Consider the following 23,414-nt stretch of genomic DNA (forward strand, 5'->3'; position numbering starts at 1 on the left):
AGAGACAAATAAAAAATAAAAAATAGTTTAATCTCAATAAACAAATTTCAGTAGTATACTAAACAATTTTTATATTATAAATTAATCACTTAAATTTTTCAGAATTAAAAAGTCAATACTTAAATTTACATTATTGAATTTGTTCAATTTATTAGACAATGCTTCAAATGTTAAATAAAATACTTAACTCAGATTCATCCCTTGTCGTTATCAAATTCGACCTTTAAAATTGTTTCAAAATTTCTTTATTAATTTATAATAGATAAATAATAGACGTTGATTTGAAAAAATAGTAGAGTTTGAGTCTATGGCCTCTGCCGTACATGACCCGCTACCATTAACTTACCTCAGCCAAGAAACGAAGAAAAAACAAATTGAACTTCCTCATACGGCCGGCTGAGTGGCCATTGGGCTAGGAATTTTTATTTTTCTAACTCATAGGATTTCCATAGGAAGACCATATCTAACAGGGACTTAATTCAAAGTTTTTCTACACGTCCATGTGGAGGATGGGAAATGCCCTGCCATCCCATACAACTGGGTAACCTGGTGAACAAGAAATCGCTCTTGATTTACATTCTTTTCTGTTTCTTTTAATTAAGATTTTTTTTTCTATCGGATTCAGGAAATTGGTTAATGCTGAGGCGAAAAGAGACCAACTGATCTTTCAGGTTTTGTTTTTTAGCTTTTATTACAAGGCCATAGAAAATTCTGAAACCGAAATTGCAACCATTATTTTTTATACAGGCTGAGAAATGCAAAAACATCTGAGAAATGCAAAAACAACAGTGACAACATCTCAAAAAAGTCATCAGATGAAATTTTCATACATATAAGAACTAGCTAGCGATCATCTTCAAGCCTGACGCTGAGGCGATAAACTGGCCAGTCCGAGAGAACCAGGATTCACCATCTTAACTTTGCTGGGAAGTACTGCAGAAAAATTGCATTGATGTTAACAACAAATTGTGCAGGACATAATAAGGATTAGGAACCTAGCAAAGCTCAAGTTCTGCTGACCTTTTCAATGAGGGAGATATAATATGGCTTGACCTTTTCGACATCAATCCGGACTTTGCTCTTGCTGTAAAGATCATATTTGCTGCACAATTGTAAGTGGAAAAAAGAGTTCAGAAATGGATAGGACTCAGGGAAAGCATAATCTTGATATGTCTACAATCTCGACTGGACTCCAGGATAAATGCAATCAAACCATACTTAAATATTTCTAGCCACTTCAGATTCTCAACATCCTCCTCATTCATTAGGTGCTTGTACGCTCCTAACCTATGCAACGCTGCAACATAAAGTGCTTCAGTTCAATATATAAATTGCAACTCAATCAATCTTCAGAGAATTGGAAATTTAAAAACTGGAGCCTCCTTTTTATTATTTTTTCTTACCATAAAACGAATGGTATCTGATAACGAAAAGAGCTGCTGATGGCAGAGTTGTATTATTCTCTTTGGCCACCTGAATAGAGATTCCAAAATTAGTTTGCATCATAGCATATTCTGGATGCTAAAAATGGTATCATTAAGGCATTGCCAATTTATATCTTAGATACAGATATATTGGGAGAGATACCATATACATGTAGTCATCATGCCCCCATGACATCATTACATTGTTAAGTCCACATCCCTCTGAGTACACTCCATATTTAGTGTTGTAAACAGGGTTGTGATAGTCAGGATTTTCCTCAAAATACTGTGCCAACAACATAATAGAATCCGAAATTATAAAATGCAAAGATTTTGTTAGAAGTTTCAAAGCAATGAATTGTTCGTAAACTTTTTTTTTTTTTTTGATATAGAAGTTTAACATCTGTAAGTAATTACCTTGTGGTGAACAATTGATTTGTCAAAAGCACAGCCAACAGGATATGTGTCACCTATAACACTGAGGGTCATGATTAGAACTTAAAAATAAGATTGGTTAATTGAGGGGATGACATTATCATTATTTTTATCAGTGTAGTATTAAACTATTGCAGATGTCGTAAATGAGACTCACCTACAACAGCCCACTGGGGAAGCTCTCCAAAGCTAGGAAGAAGAAGCACCTTTCCAAGGTCTAAACCCCATAAAAAAAAAACAGAGCAATAGTTAACAATAAACAAATTTGCAAATTATGAAACATGGGTCTTAAGTATAGACTCTCAAGAAATAAAAGTCCCAAATATACCATGGATAAGGCCAGTCAGATGCAGCCAGTCCTCATCAGGATAGTCCCTTCTAATGGCCTCAGCTGTTTGCAGCAAGTGTTCAATCTGAGGCTCGTCCAAGTCAGGGTCACTCTCATCAACTACATCATTAAGAAGTTCACAGCATTCCCATATGCTCATCTCCACCTTGTTCAGCTTGCCATACTCTTCCCTCATTCTCTTGACCTGCAATTGAATGAATTTATGAGTCCATTAACTTACAAATGTACAAATATTTAAAAAAAAAAAAAGTAATTGCACATAGAATAGAAGCACTGGTTACATACAAAGTCATATGTCTGGTTAATATGATTGGTCTTGTAGAAGTTCTCCACACCCTTTTGCCTCTCACTTTCAACATGATAATCTCTGTTTGCAAACGTAAAGTAGATCAATCAATTATAACTAGAAAGACAAGTAGGCAAGCACGTAGACAAGTACACAAACAGGTGAGAAAAAGAAAAGCAGGGGTGTTTTAGGTGCAGTTTCGGGCCACAGATGATAGGCAGGTTTTGAACTTTAACATGGACAAAATGTATATATCTAGCTCAGGTCTAAACTAAGGCCTAAGATCAACAAAATGATGCAGGCCTGTTAGACTTGTTGTGTAACTGAACCTCGGACAAAAGTAATATCTCTCATAAAGGATAAAACTCTTCAAGATATATCAGCAATTTTCAGCATAAAAAAACAAATTCATAGTAGACAGGTTTTTATTATGTAGTCTTGTGCCTATCGCAACTATCAACAAAAGCAGATCCATCATCCATGTTTTACAGCTCTAACCAAATATTATTGGATTTAACTGCAACTACTGTACAGATGCATCCATTGGTCTTATAATAACAACAATGGAGGGTAAAGGATATATTATAAGCTTTTGCTATTTGTTATAATCCATAGAAAATCAAAGGTTCATAAACAGTTGTTGATCATATTCAATTTCAACGGGCAAAACTAGAAATTGTTTCCTGATCATGGAAATATGCACATGATGAAAAGGAGATTGTCCTCTGTCCATGGTAAAAAGGAGATCATATTCAATTTGTTTTCTTGTTATATGTTGTCCATGTTTTGATACTAATATCCGTCGGGGGCCGTCGAACAGAATTACTTGTTGTATATATATTGCCCTTTGTTTTCCTCGTTTTCGTCCCAAAATAAGATAATGTAGCTAAGCAAAAAGAACTACCTAAAAGTGTGGCCAAAAGAGTTGGTCTGTGGCACCATAAATCCCCCATCCAATACCAGTTCTTTCTCAACATTATCGACCTGCTTGTTAAACCCTGCTTCAACTCCTGACATACAAAACCACAATTACGGAAATATTCCATACAATTCAAGGGTCATCATCAATTTCAGAAGCTCAATTATTTATTTCTGATTATACAGAAATCTCTATTATATAAATGAAAAAAAAAAACCAGTAAACACATAGTTAATGAGATTTTATTTTATTACTTTCTAAAAAGTAATATAATTCTGAAAAAATACAAAAAGATTCACCCAGAAGTTTTTTTGATGTGAAAACATATAAAATAGCAAAACCACATTGAAAAATGAAAAATTTTGGCATAAAACAGAAAAAAAAAAAAAAAAAAGCAATGAAAAATAATAGTAAATAATTACCAAACTCAGGTTGATCAATGAGGATAGTCATCCTGAATCAAAAAAGAAGCTGAATATCTCAACAGAACAATGAAAACAAAAACAAAAGAAAACAACAAAAATCTAGTGATACAGAAATTGAGTGGGTGATTGCACATTTAGGTCAAGCAAAATCCTTGGTATTTATAGTCAGCCGGAAGAAGTCCTTCCCTGGGAATTCCCAGGTCCTATGTCCTTCCCTGAAAATCTAAACTTTCATTACTTAACATAATTTACAACAATTTTAGTCCCAAAAAAAAATTTACAACATTTGTCTTTAAAAAATAGATCAATATTTGTATAATAATTGTTTTACAAGAAAATGAAAAGAAGTTGGAACCAGGCAGAGTCCCATTGCAAGCTGGCAAACAGGCAAAAGACAGATTGAGACTAAATGATTATCTTTCTTGTGATAAAAATCGTCATTGTCATGACTGAGTCAGCTTTGCGTTGGAAACCACACATTTATTATTTTTTTTTCTGCACATCACCGACCCTCCATAGTGGGGTCCACTTGACGTGGCAACCAGTCAAGGATTGTGACTTGGCTTTGCCCTCTCATCTCCCTTTGTTCTTATCAGGCAAAGCTACTGTTTCTCATCGCAGAAGACATCAGACGTAAGGAAGTGGCAAATCCATTGCCTAACAGCTAGGCCTGAGGGTATGGGAGTTTAACACCTGTGTCAATGTTACACACGTGTTTATCATTAGATTTTGCATTGGCTAATGGACTTTGTACTTCATACGTACGCAGTTTCTCATGGGATTTTTTTTCAGTTTTCAAAAGGTCATGTTCCTAAGTCTATCTTTTTTGTTCAAGTTTCCTAAATCTTTGTTTATGAGCTTGTTTGGATTGATTACTTAAAATACAGTATATCAAAGAAAGTCCTGTTTGTTTTGCGGTAATTTTTTTTATAAAGATTGCAGTTTAAGATATTAAAAAAATTATAAATATTGAAAATTAAATTTCAATTTTAATAAAATTCAGTTTTAATTTTATAATAATTTAACTGCTAATAAATGATAACTAAACATGTGACACATAAACTTGTATAGATTGTGATAATTTATATATTAATAAGTAAAAGTAAGTAATTGATAGTTCGATTGATTTAATTAAAAAAATTAATAATTAAATTAATTAATTTTTATTCAATAAATAATTAAATAAATAAAAAAAATTTAAACAATCGATTATAATCAAACTGATCAAAATTGATTCAATTTGATCGATTTGATTAAATAGTTTAATTTTTTTTTTTTTATTATGAGTAATTATTTAATTATAAATTTAATTCAATAAAACTCTAATTCAAATTTTTTTCAAACTAGATCACTAAAAAATTTAATAATTTTAATAATATTTGATAAATAAAAAATAAAAATATTTACCTTAATTTTTTTATCTTTACTTATTAAAAAATTAATTAATTCGATTGATTCAATTATCAATTTAAGAATAAAAAATAGATCGAATTAATTAATTTAATCTATCTAAAAATCAATTATAATTAAAATTATATAAACTGAATCAAATCAATCAAATTTACTCGACTTCAGTCAATTTAATCAATTCAAATTGACTTTTGTTATAATAGAAAAAGTTAATAAGAACTAACCATATTAGCAGAAAAAAAGAAGAATTATTGTTGGTCATACCTTTTTTTTTTTTCATTTCTAATAATAAAGTTTCAAATATTTTTTTTTTCACAAGAGGATAGTATCAGAATAAAAAAAAAAGATATTTATGTGTTAATATTTAAATTTTAGATTTTTTAAATATTATTTTTTAAAAATAATATATGAATTAATTAAATTAAAATTTATATTATTTAAAAAAAACTTTATATATTTTAGATTCAATTTCAAATATTATATTTATTATATTTATGAATAAATTGACCTACCGTGAATGGATAAATCTCACGTTTAAATTATTTACCATACATATCAAAAGATACAAATAGTAGAAACAATTTAAAATAGAAACTAGTCTTTCCTCTCCTACGCACACAAATATCTTTCAAAACCGAGAAAAAAAAAAAAGAATCAAATAACATTACTCAAAGAAAAACAAAATTGCATATCCTATATCTTCTTTTAGTGGTAGAGTCACTGGCACTCACTATCACACTGCAATTTGCAATGAAGATGGTCCACTTTGCAATCTGATCATGAATCAATAATTTGACAAGTTTTTTTCTTCTCATAATATCCATCATGCGTAGGAACATCAGATTCAGCAAGTGATATCAATTGATAAGAGATAAAGAGATTTTTATTACATTTATTTGTTTAAAATATCCCTAATTTAACAGATATGGGATTAATCTTTTTATCTTCACTTTTAACGTTTTTCTTACTCCATTTGTCTCACAAATAATGTCCTAATTTGATTAAAAGTCAATTTTTTTTACTTTGATTTTATTTCATTTTAAATATATTATTAATTAAAATATGATGAAAATACTTTTAAAAATCTTAGATGAAAAATTTTCAAAATATAATTTGTAAAAAAATTATTTAATAAAATATTTAAAATATTAATAATTAAAATTAATAAAACTTAACTGCAAAACATCAAATGTAACTTAGTACGAGAGAGAGTATAATTTATGATAGCACCATTGACCGTCATGATAGAAGAAAAACTCATACTAATATATAAAAAAAGTACAATGTCAATTTCTTTCATATATCCATTAACCCATTATTAAAGTGTTAATTCCAAAATTTATGATTTTTTTCTTTGGTGATAATATATTTAGGGACTTCAATCTTATCCTTATTTAATAAGGAATTCAATTTTTTATCTTATTAAAAATGTAAATTGATATTATATCATGAGTATAAAAATAAAAATATGTATAATTTAAAATTTTTAATGGATAACAGGATATAAATGAATAATATAGCATTTATATCATATTATATATATATATATTAATATATATTTACTAAATAAATTTTTATTACATAATTTAAATTATTATTTTAGATTAGTAAAATTAATATATTTTTATTAAAATTTTATATTAATATATATTTATAAAAAAAGACTTAAATATATAAGTTAAAAATAAAAACTAAAAATTTATATTTTATTTTTATTTTTTAAAAAAAGTTATGAAAATAAAATTATTTATATTCATTAAATATTTTAAAAAATAAAATTAAAATTAAAATACACATTAAATATAATTAAAAAATAATTCGTTCCGTAACCTACCCATCCCTAAATGAATGGTTCATTGCACACTTTCCAACATAACATCACCGACGACCAAAAACAGCTACATTTACTCACCGAAATTTGTTTGTTTAATGCAGCAAACTTAGGATAATACAATATTTTTGGTCTTTCAAAAATAAAAATCTACCTTTTCTGTCACTATGAGAACAACCTCGTTGGTACGAAAAGATTTACCAATGGCAACAACTTTTTTCAAACTTTGTCTGTTACTTGAAGAGTGGGACAACGCGCAGTCGCAATAAAAAAAGTTGAGCGGCTGTAGTGATGCTGCGCTTCAAGCAGCAGCTTCTGAAGAGGTGAAAGGAGGAGCGGGAGATTAGCAACAAGTTGTTTTTAGTAAGAAAAATCTAATTGATTCATCAATCAGGTGCATTCAAGTTCATGGTCAAGATATTTATGTGCCCCACTCACCAGCTCTCGGTGACTCTTGGGATATTTTAAGCCACAAATGACTTGCTTTTGCTTCTATCTTCTGCTCCCTTTCATCGGCATATTCTTCTAATGAAAGAATATTATGATTTGAGTTTAAGATATGTTGTAAAATTTCATTTTATTTTTATTGTTTTAGCTAAATTTAAGTGGTTTAATCAACATATTTTTATGAAGATCTCATATCCGTAGTTGATTAGTTCATAGTTCATATACGTTTGTTTTTTTTTTTTTTTTATGGTTCATATACTTATACGGTTAAGCTAAATTGAGAAGGATTGATTTTCTTTTTCCTTTTACGTACACAAACAAATTTAAAAAGAGAAAATGTATTTTTAATTTTAAATCTCACTACTTAAGATCATTATATGAAATTTTAAGTTGTTATTTATATTATTTTATTTACAAGACATAATTTTTAATAATAAAAAAAAAGAGTATTGATTCAAAATCAAAATCTTATATTACGAATATATTTGCTGGCTAAGTATTAATTTATAAAAGAACATCTTTTTATTTTTTTACAAAAGGAAATGTTAATATGAGAATAGAAAATGGTAAGTGTTGAAATTTTGAATTTTAAATTTGTTAAATATTATATTTTTAAAATAATTATAATTACTAATTAAACTAAAATTTTGATTTTTTTAATTATTACATATTAATTACTAAAAATTTTATCCGTGTATTTGGGGTTGACTCGCGGACAACGTCTGTAAATATTTACCCGCATCTATCGGGTAACATATTTTTCGTTCAAATTTTATTTAAAGAATCAAGTGCATGATGCCAATTGAATAATTTTCAAGTCTTCTTTTCACTCAAATTATAATAATCTAAAACCAATGACTTTTACCAGTTAAGTAGTACACTTGTTGAAATTATAGAATTTGCTTTCAGCAGTGGCAAGGAAATAAGCAACTACTTTTCAGCACCATGGTTCAAGTCATGAAAATCAACTTGACCCTCAAAACATATTCATCAAGTAATAGTTTGTTGGTCTCCGTTTTATAAATTTACATGCCGCATATTTAAACTGATAAATATTCTGGGGTGATTTCAGGCTTTGCCAATATAAGTGAACAGGAAATCAGGAATTGCCTAAAGCTTTGCATTCCTTTGTTGGCCGCGGCCCCTGGTGGAAGGAATTGTCTCATTTTGTTGCCCATAAGTAGAATTGTCTCCTTTCATCATCATGTACCTCAGATTTCGGATGTCTGATAACACCCTCATGATTGCTATGCAAATTTGGCAACATTTTAGCAACCGCCCCGTTTTTGAACCAGTGAATATTTCCACATTTCATAGATCATATCTATAATAAAACCAAAAATGAAAAAAAAAATTATGAAAATGAACCCATGGCAGCTGTGGCTCTCTATCATTGACAAATGGCAAATAGAGGTTACCCGACTGCAATATATAAAACTGGAGGTAACTTGCAACTCGTCTGAACCATATCCCAACGTAGCCAAAGATGAGAAACATGGAGAATAAATCATATCTTGGTAAGAAAAAATATTTTGTTACATAATTACACTGGAAGAGATTTGCTAATAATCCAAAGTACTTCTCATTACATTAGATCCCTTCTCTCAGCTAGCGGCTAATAAAAGTCTAAAAAAGTTCTAATGCTCTATTGAAATGGGAAAAAAACAAGGCGGCGGCTATTCTACTTCAAAATTTCGTTCTCTTAGCTGGACCCTGATCAATGATGGGATCAACAACAGGAGGTTGTGGTTCTGCTTCTTGCTGGTTTTCTGGGTCTTTCTCTACTTCTGTTGTTTTAGGGGGAATAAATCCGTCAGGAAATGGGGGTGGCAGAGGGGCTGGTGGTAACTGCAATTTGAACAGAGTTTCTTCTTAAAATCATAAAGAAATCATTGACTATTCTTCAAAAATCAAGAGGGACTACTAAATTTTCTTCATTAAAAATGAACATGGTGATTTATGAATTATTAGCCAGTTTCCATATGACTCGGCAATTTTCTTAAGTATTTGAAAACCAATATAAATTCTATACACAAATCAGTGGAAATGAGAGATAAGTAGACAACAAAGCAATAAAATCTGAAACCTTTTGCTGTAAGGAGGCAAGTATATGATCCACGCCCTTAACTTCCTTAAAAGTCAATTGCATCTTTACCACCCTTTGATTCAAAAATTTCACTCTCATTTTCAGTATCAATTGCAACAGAAATTTAACTCAAACTATGTGAAAAGCTCATAATATGATGTGGCACAAAATAACAGACCTATGGCCAAGTACATGAGCGGCAAGGAATGCTTACAGGGAGAGATCAAATCAAGGGATAGTAAGATTAAATGAAAGGGGAAAGACAAAATAGGATGGTTGAGTTACATCTACAAATATTTGACTAATCATTTAAATACTTAAACTTACTCCTAGAATTGTGTAGCAAGAAAAGCTACAAGATCCAAGAGTTAATATTGACCCTATATTGCAAGATTATTGATCGAGGCATTCCAGAGAATCCTTCTGAAATTAATAAGCAACTTGGAAAAGCAGGTAAAAAAAAGCAGTCAACTGCACACAAGCAAAGATAATATAACTACATTGAAAACATAATTATAGGTGACAAGAAAATTGTTGGCCAGCATTGAAGAAATGACTAGGTTACATGGAGAAGCAGCCAGAAAGAGAATGATACAAGAATAAATACAGCAAAGAGTAAGCCAACCTTAGTTACAGTGGAATCAAGACCTATGAATAAATCAAAGGGTTTACCGTTCAATAAAACTGCTTTAACTAGAACAAAAGATAGATCAATAAGGGAAGAATCAGAAGGTTAAAAGGTGAGGTCTTGCAGAATATTTTAAAGGAATATCTTAAAACAATATTCAACAAGCAGACTCTTTTTGTGTCTTTAGATTATTCCCTGCCTCGCAAATTTTGATATAAGCACACTATTATTCAACTAATAAAGTGTTCTTTAATTTGTTCCCACAGAAAAGTTAATGGCAAATTCTGTACACTAGGATTGCAAAAGGATAATAATAAAAAAATTGGCAGTCCTGAACTCTTAGGGCTGAGAACTGTGTCTTTAGAACTTACCCATAAGAGGAAGAGGTAGGTTTTAGAGGTATAATATAAACCAAATAGAATGCATTGTTTAAGCCTAGAAAAGGCTTAATTATTATAACTAAAACTAAAATAATTGAAATATTTTCCTGAATTTGATAGTATGAAAATCCTTTGTTCTATTGACAAGTTCACATGCTTTCTTTCCTTTCGTTGCCTCAATCTCTTCAAATAGTATTAATTTTTCCCTCAATATTAAAAGCCTGTACAAGAACTCAAGAAACTGCATCATGACTCATGGATCACAACAGACTTATTTCTAGTTTACAGGAGCATTACACGCCAGTGAGTAACTAGAGAAACTGAGAAACTTGTTCTGGGCTTGGCCACAACAACAAGAATACAATCTCTCCCTGTCGTATTTCACCTTGTTCTCTCTCAGTTTTTTCTTTCAATTGATAAGTAGATGTACTAATTTAATATTAGTTTAAAAAATAAGCATAAATGATCTGCAACTAAAACAATCAGAAATGTCCTTCTATATACTAAACACATTTGAACTTTTTTGAATAATTATGTTCTTATGAATGAAAAAGGATAAAGTAAATGAAATAGTTACCATATCCAATCTTCTCCAATTTTGATGCAGCAGCGGTAAAAGCTTTTGCTATATAATATAGAGCATGTCCCCGTCACATTGGTAAGTTATCAATAAATATCCAAAAGATGATATGTGCATAATAGTATCTATGCGAAGGAACGAGAGAGAGAATGAGAATTATATCAAAAGAAACAACAGATAATCTATCCTTTTAAACTCGATCGACTCTTTAAAACTCTTTGTTTTCCTTTATTTTTTTTCTTAACAAGATATTCATTTCAAGATGAGTAATACAAATTATCAAAATGTCTGAGCAGAAAACCAGTTTTGGAAATATACCTTAAAAAAAATGTTGTTACCTGACCAAAATCACATGAGTCTTTAGGTGATAGCATTGTTATTTTATACAGAGATAAAACAAGAAAGGAAAACAATATAACAAAACTTACAACTCGAGCTGCAAAGACATTACAAAGCTGTGGTGCTTGGTAAATAGAACCATCTAATATATAATATGCCAGCATCAGCGTGACTTTATCTGGACTATCCCTCTTTTGCTTACGGATAATGAAGAGGTGTGGCTCCATGACTTCACTAATCGTTTATTCTATGCCAGTCATTTTCCTATGTGAAGGGAAAAAAAATGAAAAATCTCATTTCTGATCTTATGAGTACCTATTCCATAATCTAGTATGACTGGTGATAATTTCAGCAAGTTTTTCCAATCAAATGAAATAATTTTAGTTAAACTGAAAAAACAAGTTACTTATTTGGTGGCTACCGGCACATTTTTCAAGTAGATAAAATGCCAATCACAAATAAATAGCTATGCTTTCCTGTTCCTCTAGCAGAATTGCATGGCAAATGCCTCATCTTCGCATAATATGAAAAAACCAAATAATAATAATTTAAAACTTTGACATACCCAAATCATTATTTCTTTCATACTCTAACTGGGTTTCAAATTTTTGACATTTTCAATTAAAAAAAAAAAAGAAAAAAACGATAATCAAACCTTGCAACATTCCAAGAGAGTTCATTAAAGAAAAAAAAACTTTAAATTTCTTACGAGAGTTGAGAGATGTCGAGAGGGTGAACGGAGCGCATCCTTAGCTGCTCATTGTTGCAGGTCCAATCATAGAACGGAGATAGAGCAAAGTAATCGAAGATCAAGTTTCGATCAAGAGGGTACGTGTTTAGCCACAATTGGTCTCTGAAACATATGCTTGTCATGTCCGTTCCAGGAGGCTGTATCACCGCTGGCGGTGGTGGTTCAAAATTCCCGCCTGCAGCCTTCTGCGGTGGCGCCACCGCTGGCGTCGCCAATTTGGGGCTATGCTTTTCGAGGTGGTTCTATTTGGCGGTTTTAGTCAGAAAGAAGTCATCAATCATTATGCTCTTCAAGAACATAAAATGGCTCCCAAACGGCGCCGTTGAGAAAACTGACAACGTAATATATTGCAAGGTTTTTTATTACTCTATGAAATTTTAAAAACTATGCTATATTTCTTTTTTTTTAAATTATTCATAAATAAGTATTCAATTTAATGATTAATGTATATTTTTTTGTCTGAATACTTTTTTTTTAAATAAAAATGATCATATGTTTTTTAAATATGAAAATAAAATGAAAAAGGTCACTCTTAATTTATCATTCATATATGATATCCACAATTTATTACTAAAATATATGTAAATAATAATAAAATTGTATTCGAGAAACTTAACATAGGAATATCAACCAAAATTATTAAAACTGTCCAACTATCGGATTGCTTATTGAAACCTACATGTCAACCAATTTCGTCAATCTTGCAATAAGATTTTTAAAACAAACCTAGGCCTGGAGTTAATTATTATTTTATAAAATAAGTATAATTTGATTTAAATTTAATTTTAATACATAAATTATGTTCAATATTAATCATTTAAGAGTAATTAGCATCCAAGATGGGTTTTGATAACCTAATGCAAATGTGGCTACGGATTGGATAGCAAGATAATCAATTGGAACAAACTGGAATACATGGTTCCAATGCAGGCATTCCACATCAAACAGGTTAAAGGAGAAAAGTTATGATGTCTATAGCTTTGGGGTAGTCCTTTTGGAGATCATTACGAACCGACCAGTTTTTACAAAAAAGATATAACCAGACTACTCATGTAAGCAAAAGGTTTAGTTTCATGTTGTCTAATGACAATATCAAAAACCATTATTGACCCAAGATTGCAACGATATTTTGAGATTACTTCTGTGAAAAAAGCCATTGAACTGGCAATGGCTTGTGTATCTCCAATTTCGACGAAAAAGCCAACCATAAGTTAAATTTTAACGTGTAATTCAATGAGCGTTTGTCAGTCCACATTGACATGATCCACAATATTTGGCTGGTTCCAATTGTAGTAATTCACTTTGTTAATCTCATTTTCAAGAATAGGTAAACTTTAGTACAGAAAATTTATTTTCTTCCGTTCAAATTTTTTTCTCAAGAATGATTTGGGATATGCAGAATATCCAAAGAAAAATATAGGGATTGGAAAAAAAAAATAACTCATTGAAAATTAACTAGATTGCTTCTTTCATCTTTTGCACAATTTATTTTGATCCAATTCAAATCAGCATCAGTTTAAGCAAATGCTATATATTATTTGAAATTATTTCGTTTGATAAATGTTTTTTATATTTTTTATTCGTGTTCAAAAGATTAATTCCCACGTTAGAAGTAGCAATCAATTTTTAGCGTTTAAAAGTTGAGACATTTAACATTTCATTGCATCACATTTATGGCGTGCTTGGTAAAGAAAAAAAAAGTGAAAAGACAAATAAAAAAGATAAAAATATATTTTAAATATATTTAATAAAAAAGTAAATCGAGATGAAAAAAAAGAAGAAGAAGAAGAAGAAGAAAGGTTACTATTTTTCACATTTATTAACAAAAACAAAGCATTACAAATTGAAAAGAAAATAAAAGAGAAAATGAAAAAGATTTAAGTATTATATATTTATAAAATTATCTATCATATTTAAATTTTTTGTCTTAATTTATAAATTTTATAATAATAAAATCATATAATTTTTTTTATTTTTTAATTTTATCATAGAATGAATGAAAAAAAAATATATTTTCTTTTAAATTTTACACATTTTCATTTTTTCTATCCATAATACCAAGTAAAACCTTAATTATTTCCCTAAAACTAAGCTACATCAAGTGCCTGTTCAACTCCGGGAAATTCTGACTATTCTTGAACTTATCCATCTTTGGCAACAGCAAAGGTTTTACAAACTGTTGTTCAACATTAATTAATTATCACATAAGTCCAAGTATAATAATTTATTTAATTTTAATTAATAAAGTAACAATCAAGACATAAATGTAGTAACAATCAAGACATAAATGTAGTAACAATCAAGACATAAATGGGAGGTTAATGTAGTAACAATAACAATCAAGACATAAATGGGAGGCTGCAATGAACAAGTCATTCTTAAACAAAGTCTTCTCGCAAGCCTACCTTCGAGAAGTACTAGAAATTGCTTCGACTTTTTATTTGTCGCACCATAAATTTCTTTGACTTAAACAAGAGTTTAGGTTTTTAGTGACTCATAAAAATTTATTAATTAGATTATTAAAGATATTTTTTTTATCAAAAATATCTTCAAGAATTCATTTTATATTTTTCTTATGATTTATTAAGAGTATTTTTTTATTGAAAATACCTTTAATATTCCCTCTCAAAAATTTTTAAATCTTTTAGTAAAGATGTTTTTACTCAAAAAATACTTAAAATAATCCATTACAAATAATCCTTTAAAAAACTCAAAAAAGGCTAAAAGGAAGGATCAAATCTATCATCTTATGGTTAACAACTATATGATCATTAAATTTTGATAGAATATTTATTAAAAGTGTTTTTGACCAAATATACTTTCAATAATCTTGTGAAATTTTTTCATGAAATTATTAAAGGCGTTTCTTGCAGAAAATGCCTTCAATAATTGTATACATTTTTTTATGAGGGGATTATTCAAGGTGTTATCTGTCAAAAATGTCTTCAATAATCATTTATTAATAACTGGATTATTTAAGTCATTTTCTGTCAAAAATGTATTTAGTATTCACTCAAAATTTTAAGACAAAATTATTTAAGATATTTTAGTTAATAAACGCCGTTAATATCAAGTTTTATGTGATGTTTATGAATAAAAATATCGTTATTTGAATATTTAGTGACGTCTTGATAATAAACACCTTAAGTTTTATAAAAACACGAAACTAACAGCGTTTGTAAGTAAAACGTCGTTACAAAATTGCCACTAATCTTTCATTTTCTTCGTTTGTTTCGTAAAAAATAATTTTTAAAAAATAATTATAATTTTGAAATTGAAAAAGATTTTTTATTGTTTGGATGACTTAATGAAAAGTATTTTTTTTATTTGATTATTTTTTTGAAAAATTTATTTTTTTCAAATAATATTAATATAATTATTAAAATATTAAAAAATATTTATTATTAAAATATATTGAAATTATTTATTATTAAAATTATTAATATTAAAAAATAATTATATTTTAATATAATATTTAATATTAAAATATTATGTTAATATAAAAAATACATAAAATAAAACATTTATTATTCTTTATATTATTTATTAATATATTATAATATTACTTATTAATATATTATAATATGATTTATTAATAGTATATTATTTATTAATATATTAATATATTATATTAATAGTATATAATTTATTCATATAATATTACTTATTAATATGTTATAATATAATATTATTTATTTATTAATATAATATTATTTATAAATAAAATTATATTCAAAAGTATTGATAAATAATTTTACTCATAGATAATTTTTTTTAAAAAAATATATTTTCCTTTTCAAATTTGTATGATAATTTTTTTTAAAAATAATCTTATTTTTTAAATTAATTAATTTTTTGTCAAATAAATATCTAAAAATATAAAAATCATTTTTTAAAAATTATTTTTTCACGAAACAAAAGGAGCGTTTGTTTTACTTTCGTATCTTCATTGGAAAAAAAAAAGAAAAACATGTTTTACAGTTCCAATTTCACCTTCAACAGATAAATTTAACATGCAACAGTAAAACAGAAAAGGAAAGCCTTAAAAGAATATGTTGTAAAATATGTAGTGCTCTTTTCATTATGGTACTTGATTCTTACGTGGTATCTAAGATACTAATTAACTACTCTTCTGCACTCAATTGTGAGAAATTGGAGAGGCAAACGAGGATGAGAAGTCATTTCCTAAAGTTTAGCATCTTTGCTTTGCAGGCACTTCTGATTCATGCACAGGATCAATCAGGTTTAGCAATCTAAATCTCTGGACATAACATATAACAATTCCAATTCTCTTTAACTAACAGAAACAACTAAGGGAAGTTTCTCCCAATGTTCTTTCTGAGGTTCATTAGCTTAGATTGTGGACCGTTATTTTTCCTTGTAATTGATGTTATTAGTTAACGGTGACGAGGGTTTAGATTCCACAAATTCCGTTTGGTTAGAGTTACCACACAACTTTTTATATGACTTAACCATAATTAGACATTGTTAAGACATAATAAATTTTGGCCCCAAAAAACACATAATAAATAAATAAAAATTATTTTAAATAATTTAAATAGGCGAATCTTACTTTTTCTTTATAAAAATTTAACAACTTTAAAATTAATTTCCCAAACGTTTTTTTTTTTCCTTCACTTGTAAATAAACAGGAAAGATAAACTTCAAAATCTATCCTACCATTGATGATTGTAGAAAAGAATCAGCTTTGGTTATCGTTATATTTTACAACCTCTTTTCTTTTGTTTTAGGACTATAATTTTTGTAATCAAATAAAAAAGCTATTCATGATTTTACAATGAAAAAGTATTTTTGGGATAAAAAATCACTATATTATCCTATATTTTTATTATTTTATACATATTTTTTTAACATTTCAATTATTGGCAACACTTTTTAAAATAATATTAAATATTTTAAAATTTTAATCACATTTTTTTATACATTTTTTTCAACTTAAACAATTTTCAATCACAATGTAAAACTAACCTAATATTAACCTTTTTCATCTTAACTATTTTGATTTAAAAGTCAGTAAAACTTACATTGATATAAATATATCCCGTTTCATTTTTTTAATGATTTGTTTCCAAATTTCAATCTAGTCATGTATTATTTATTAAAAAAATTGTATAAAACGGTTAATCACGTTATTGTATAAATATCCTTTCCATTAAAATCATGTTGCATGATCATATTGCATACTTTAATCTCATAGCAGAATATTTTAAAATTTTTTTATGATAGATAAATTGATACTTAAATTTAAACTTATGAGATATTTTTTATGAGATAAAATTATGAGATTGAATGATATCTTGTAGGTTAAATGTGATTTTTCACAAATGATATCAGAGTAATCATGAGTTAAGAAAATTAAGTGTTATATTGTGATCTGTGAAAGCCACTTTTAAAATCTCATAAGAAGTAAGTATTATACGATGAGAGCTATGTCTAGAACCTTAATGTTTAGTGCGATTCTAATTTTGTGTGTTCTGTGATTTTGTATATTAAGTGTTGGATTTGACAAGAACTTTAAATTTTAATCGGAGAATTTATGATATCCAATCTCATATTGAGATATTTTAAAAATTTGTTATAATATATAAGTTGATATTTAAATTTATACTTGTGAGGATTCTTTTATTGAATAAAATTATTAGACTTTAGAATTAAAATGGATAATATCTCATAAATTGAATAAAATATTTATACATATTATTATTAAAAAAATTAATTATTTATTACATATTAAATAGTGAATATTTATTTTAATAAACTCGGGTATATAATATGTAATGAATGAATTTTTTTTTTTTTGCTCAGCAGTAAATGATTAATTTTTACATTGATAAAATTACATTTAAATGAAAGATATATGACCATTTCTTTATTCATTAATTGACGTTAGACTTGCAGACACTTTTGAACCAACTCTTACGGTAAGTGATACATGCATTCTATCATTGAATTAAATATTCAAATATGACGATGGCAACTCAAGAATTCTATGCATGACTCCGGTAACTAGAGCTAGCACTCTTTTATGTATTTTAATTTTACACCAAAATAGATATATATTAGTGTAATGCTTCACTCGTATCACATTATACTGTCAGAATCTATTAATAAATATAAAGGTTTTTATGAAAAAAAATTGTAAAATTTTTTAATCTATGTGAATACAAATTTTCACAATTATAATGAAATTTTCCTCACTAATTTTGTTTTGATGGTTGAGTGGGACATCAAGAAAAGACCCAATTAAAATGCTCAAACAAAAAAAAACTTACTAACTATTGGAGTTCTTAATTGCATCTGGAAGTAAACATTACCAAGTTTTCCACATTATATAGGATTCTATTATTACACCATAAGTTTATAAATATAAATAAATTATAAGATGAGAATTGCTTCTTTGTGGTACTTGGCTGTGAGGAATTGAGGATTGTAAAGAAGATGTTTAAGCATTTTCTCCTTGTATTGGTTAGCTGCTATGCTGTTGCAATTTTGGTTCATGACCAAGATCAAACAGGTTTATTTATCTAAATTCCTTGAATAACAAATTCAATTCTCTTTCACTAACCAAGGAACTTATTAAGGCCTTCCTTTTGTTTCTCTCAGGTTTCATTAGCTTAGACTGTGGGCTACCAGATAATACAACCTATACTGAATCCACAACAGGCATCGACTATATTTCAGATGCAGCTTATATACAAACAGGAATAGGTAAGAGTATCTTACCTGAATTCCAAAGAGGACTTCAGCGACAGACATGGCATCTTAGAAGCTTTCCTGAGGGGGACCGAAATTGTTACAACCTTAGCCTCAGAAAGGGAGATGAATACTTAATCAGAGCGACTTTCGTTTACGGAAACTATGATGAAATGAACGAACTGCCCAAATTTGATTTGCACCTAGGGCCTAATTTGTGGACTTCTGTAACAATACAAAAGGCATCTGTTGGTATAAGCACGGAAATTATTCATGTCATCCAATCAAATCATTTGTTTGTTTGTCTAGTGAATACTGGAAATGGGATACCATTCATATCAGCATTAGAATTAAGGCTCTTGAATAATGCTACCTACAGAACTCAAATAGGATCCCTGGAACTTTTCGCAAGGTTTGATGTTTGTTCAACAACTGGAGCAACATTCAGGTACATACTAAAAACTTTTTGATGTATAATAAATGAAATTTTAGATATCTTTGCTTAGTTAATGAGCAATTGTACCTCAGGTTCAAAGAAGACATTTATGATCGTTTGTGGTGGCCTTATAATAGAAATGATTGGACACTAGTTACTACCTCTTATACCGTTATAGCAGGTAGTAATTTGTACCAGCCACCATCTCTTGCCATGAGGACTGCTTGCACACCTGTAAATTCCAGTCAGTCCTTGGTTTTCTCCATTGACCCCAGTTCCGTTCCCAATGCGGAGTTTTACTTATACATGCACTTTGCCGAAGTTCAACATCTCCAAGCCAACGAATCCAGGAAGTTCAACATCTTTTATAACGGCCAGTTTTGGTTCGGGCCAATTATTCCTTCTTACTTGGCCTCAACCACCTTTTCCACCCGATCAGCCTTGACTGGTGGAAACTACCAATTTTCAATCTACAGAACTGCAGATTCAACCCTTCCACCCATCCTCAACGCAATTGAGATTTATACCGTAAAATTATTCTTACAATACGAGACATTCGAGAAAGAAAGTATTTTCTTTTAAACTCAAAACATATTGGTTTTCACTAGTTTGCTATTTTAATTAGAAAATCAAATTGCATTGTTTTAACTTCAATTGTTATTTATGTATGACATAATAGTTGATGCAATCTCAAATGTAAAAACAATTTATGGATTGAAAAGAAATTGGCAAGGAGATCCATGTGTTCCTCAAGCATACGCATGGGATGGTCTTAATTGCAGCTACAGCGGTTACAATCCACCTAGAATCATATCCTTGTTAGTTATATATGCCTCTATTTCCTAGTCCGAATATATATATATATATATATATATATTTATATTATATGTTGATTCAGTCCATATGTTTGATCATAACACTATTTACTCGTGCTGACCATTGCATCAGGAACTTATCCTCAAGCGGCTTGAATGGAGAGATACCGCCTTACATAACCAGTCTCACTCAGTTACAATAGCTGTAAGTATATATATCAAGATCAAGATAAACTAGCCAGCAAGTTGTTGATTTATTATAAAGGGAGAAACATAAACTCGATCGATTACTTTTGTGAATATATCAGGGACTTATCAAACAATAGTTTGACTGGACCAGTGCCTGAGTTTTTATCCCAACTGCAAAGCTTGACAGTTCTGTGAGTTACTAGGGATTCAAACTTAAAAATGAAGATTCTTTTATTAAGTTACAGTAAAGGATCATAAATGATATGCCCTCGCAGGAACTTAGATGGAAACATGCTTAATGGTACAGTTCCATCTGCACTTATTGAAAGGTCGAAGAATGGCTTGCAATTAAGGTATGCTTTCTGTTAAACAACGGACTTGATTATTCTTTCCATGATTTTCCATTAAGGTGCTCCAAGCCATTAATCTCATTCTTTTATAGTGAACAACGAAACCAAATAAGAACATGGAGTCATGTTATTAGGATTGACTGAAACTTGATACCATCGGGAGCCATCAATCGTGATTGTATAGTTTGTCTTACTCTCTCTGTTGTGAACTGAATTGATGTAGTATTGAAGGAAATCCCAACCTTTGTGTGTCACTCCCGTGCAAGAAGAATAAGAAGAAAAACGTTGTTGTTCCAATTGCAGCATCAGTTGCTTCATTTTCTGTACTAATAATTGTATTGGCTACCGTATGGAGGCTTCTTAAAAGGAGACAACCACCACTAGGTATGACCACCATTACAAAAATAGATAAGCTCAGAACATTGAACTGAACTATTTAAATGCCTTTTTTTTGAAGCTATTCTCAACAGATTTATGCTTATTGAACCTATTATCAGATGGGAATACGGATGATGAATCCAACACATTATTCCAGTTATTGGAGTTAAAGAATAGGCGGTTCAAGTTCTCTGAGGTACAGACGATGACAAACGACTTTGAGAGACTTCTTGGTACTGGAGGATTTGGAAGTGTCTTTTACGGCCACATAGATGACACTGAAGTAGCCGTAAAGATGCTATCTCTATCATCAAGTCAAGGGTACAAGCAGTTTGAAGCTGAGGTATGAGAGGCTAGCATACATAAAAGTTTTATATATGTCATTTAAACCCATTTATATCTAACTAATTAAAACTTGTCTTTTTTAATATAGGTCAAAACTCTTTTTAGAGTTCATCATGCAAATTTGACAAGCCTTATTGGGTATTGCAATGAAGGTGCCAATCTGGGGCTAATTTACGAGTACATGGCCAAAGGAAATTTAGCAGAGTTTCTATCAGGTATGTTACAAAGTGATTCACCTTCCAACTCCTTCAATTTTTAGTTCTAGCAAGAACGAAAATTCTGCGATCTCTGTTGGACAACTTTCTAGACAAGTTAACACACTTTACATGGAGGAATGCAGATAAAAGTACACGTATCCTGAAATGGGAAGAAAGACTACGAATAGCATTGGAAGCAGCGCAAGGTTAACTGCGTTTGCTTTTTTTAGTTTTCCATTTTATTAATTTGTGACTTCAAGTTAACTAAACACAAAAAACTAAAAAATATTTAATGTAGGACTTGAGTATTTACACGAAGGTTGCAGACCACCAATAATCCACAGAGATGTGAAATCTACAAACATCTTATTAAACGAAGACTTCCAAGCCAAACTAGCTGATTTCGGGTTCTCAAAGACATTTCCAATCGAAGGTGGAAGTCATCTATCAGCATCCATTGTTGGTACTACTGGCTACCTTGATCCCGAGTAAGTACATCCTTTTGCTTTTAAAATTCAACGCTATATAGTCGTAGTGATCTTTTTGGTCCGAACCAAGTTTCATGTTTCTTATGCAGGTATCGCACATCAATCATTTTAACCAAAAAAGGTGATGTTTATAGCTTTGGGGTTGTTCTTTTGGAGATCATAACAGGTAAACCAGCTGTGATTAATGCACAAACCAACAATGTGAGAACTCACATAAGTCAATGGGTTAGCTCCATTCTGTCTAGAGGTGATATCAAAAGTATTGTTGATCCAAGATTAGAAGGAGATTTTGATGTTAATTCTGCGTGGAAAGCCGTAGAAGTAGCAGTGCTTTGTGTGTCTCACAATTCAACAAGAAGGCCAACCATGAACGAGGTGGTGCTGGAACTAAGCCAATGTTTGTCTGCGGAAAGAGCCAGGATAACGGGAGAGCATGGAAATAAATCAAAAAACCCAGCTGACATGATGACCATGAGTTTTAGCACTGAAATTGGCCCTGTACACGAAATTGGTCCTGTACCGAGGTGATCATTCAAAGCCATGAGTATAGGCGTAATGATCATGAATCTAGATTCTTGACTAGAATCGATTAATTCCTAGTAAGGTAGCATAAATTTTATCAGTCAGAGTCGACTGTGAGTATTATTATGCAAGAAAAGATATTGTATAAAATTCCATATATACTTTGTGTATGATTTTAAAGACTTATGTTCTGGATAACAATTGCAATTCTCTTTTCATTTATGATCAAAGGATTCAGGCGTATTAATGTTGGGATTCAAGGTGGAGTGCTGTATGTGACATTTTAAGCTTATTTTTGTGATACCACAAACAAATGGCAGATTAAAGCTGTTTAGCTTCCTTTTGGACAGCCTTCTATGGGTTGCTTTTCTCTTTCGATTCTGGGCATACTTTTCTGGGGAATTGGCGTCCATATCATTCTTTCCTTATCTTTTCAACAAGCCATCTTTCCCAATTCCTATTTGGATTAAGGGGATACCTTCCCGCTTCTTGCTTATTAGTTATTTGAATTTTGTTTGTAGCTGGTTAAATTTGATGGTTTATCTGAAAATTTTGTTTGAGGGTGTAAAATGCAAATCGTGTGATAGAATGCCAGAGGCATCTGTAGTAGTATGAAAGTTCAATTTGTGAGGTGGCTTGTGATTACAAAGCTGTGGTGCTTGGTAAATAGAACCATCTAATATATAATAC

General features: G+C 29.8%; 2 protein-coding genes and 1 pseudogene across 8 annotated transcripts; 1 reads left to right on the forward strand and 2 right to left on the reverse strand.

The window, feature by feature from the left end:
* Positions 1–709: 709 nt before the first annotated feature.
* On the reverse strand, positions 710–4,282 carry LOC111318598 (inositol oxygenase 1-like). The gene is made up of 12 exons (XM_022921469.2): positions 3,971–4,282; positions 3,836–3,867; positions 3,399–3,504; positions 2,494–2,575; positions 2,188–2,392; positions 2,017–2,076; positions 1,842–1,894; positions 1,588–1,710; positions 1,404–1,473; positions 1,219–1,297; positions 1,021–1,102; positions 710–933 (listed from the first exon to the last, which is right to left on the reverse strand). Coding segments are annotated over exons 1-12 (921 nt in total). The 5' UTR covers positions 3,973–4,282; the 3' UTR covers positions 710–906.
* A 4,731-nt stretch (positions 4,283–9,013) lies between these two features.
* LOC111274586 (mediator of RNA polymerase II transcription subunit 6-like) lies at positions 9,014–12,562 on the reverse strand. Of its 6 annotated transcripts, XM_089755631.1 has the most exons (5): positions 12,249–12,562; positions 11,629–11,803; positions 11,198–11,245; positions 9,613–9,685; positions 9,014–9,374 (listed from the first exon to the last, which is right to left on the reverse strand). In XM_089755631.1, exons 2-5 carry the CDS (start codon positions 11,679–11,681, stop codon positions 9,213–9,215), a joined length of 336 nt encoding a protein of 111 aa, XP_089611757.1. In that variant the 5' UTR covers positions 11,682–11,803; positions 12,249–12,562; the 3' UTR covers positions 9,014–9,212. The 6 variants fall into 6 exon arrangements, 3 of the variants coding, with proteins under 3 accessions (XP_089611757.1, XP_022715075.2, XP_089611758.1); XM_022859340.2 differs by lacking the exon at positions 9,613–9,685; XR_016334241.1 differs by having other exon boundaries at positions 9,232–10,083; positions 11,198–11,325; positions 11,519–11,803.
* Positions 12,563–18,749: 6,187 nt separating this feature from the next.
* Positions 18,750–22,959, forward strand: LOC111274147 (LRR receptor-like serine/threonine-protein kinase IOS1; annotated as a pseudogene). Its single transcript, XR_016334006.1, has 13 exons — positions 18,750–18,825; positions 18,915–19,452; positions 19,533–20,008; positions 20,120–20,258; positions 20,389–20,460; positions 20,564–20,635; positions 20,720–20,797; positions 21,018–21,178; positions 21,292–21,515; positions 21,606–21,732; positions 21,858–21,920; positions 22,013–22,202; positions 22,292–22,959. The product of XR_016334006.1 is annotated as an LRR receptor-like serine/threonine-protein kinase IOS1 (transcript).
* Positions 22,960–23,414: the final 455 nt, after the last annotated feature.

Source organism: Durio zibethinus, chromosome 26 (assembly GCF_047325235.1).
Source record: "Durio zibethinus cultivar Kanyao isolate XHJ-2024 chromosome 26, ASM4732523v1, whole genome shotgun sequence".
Taxonomy (NCBI): Eukaryota; Viridiplantae; Streptophyta; class Magnoliopsida; order Malvales; family Malvaceae; genus Durio; species Durio zibethinus.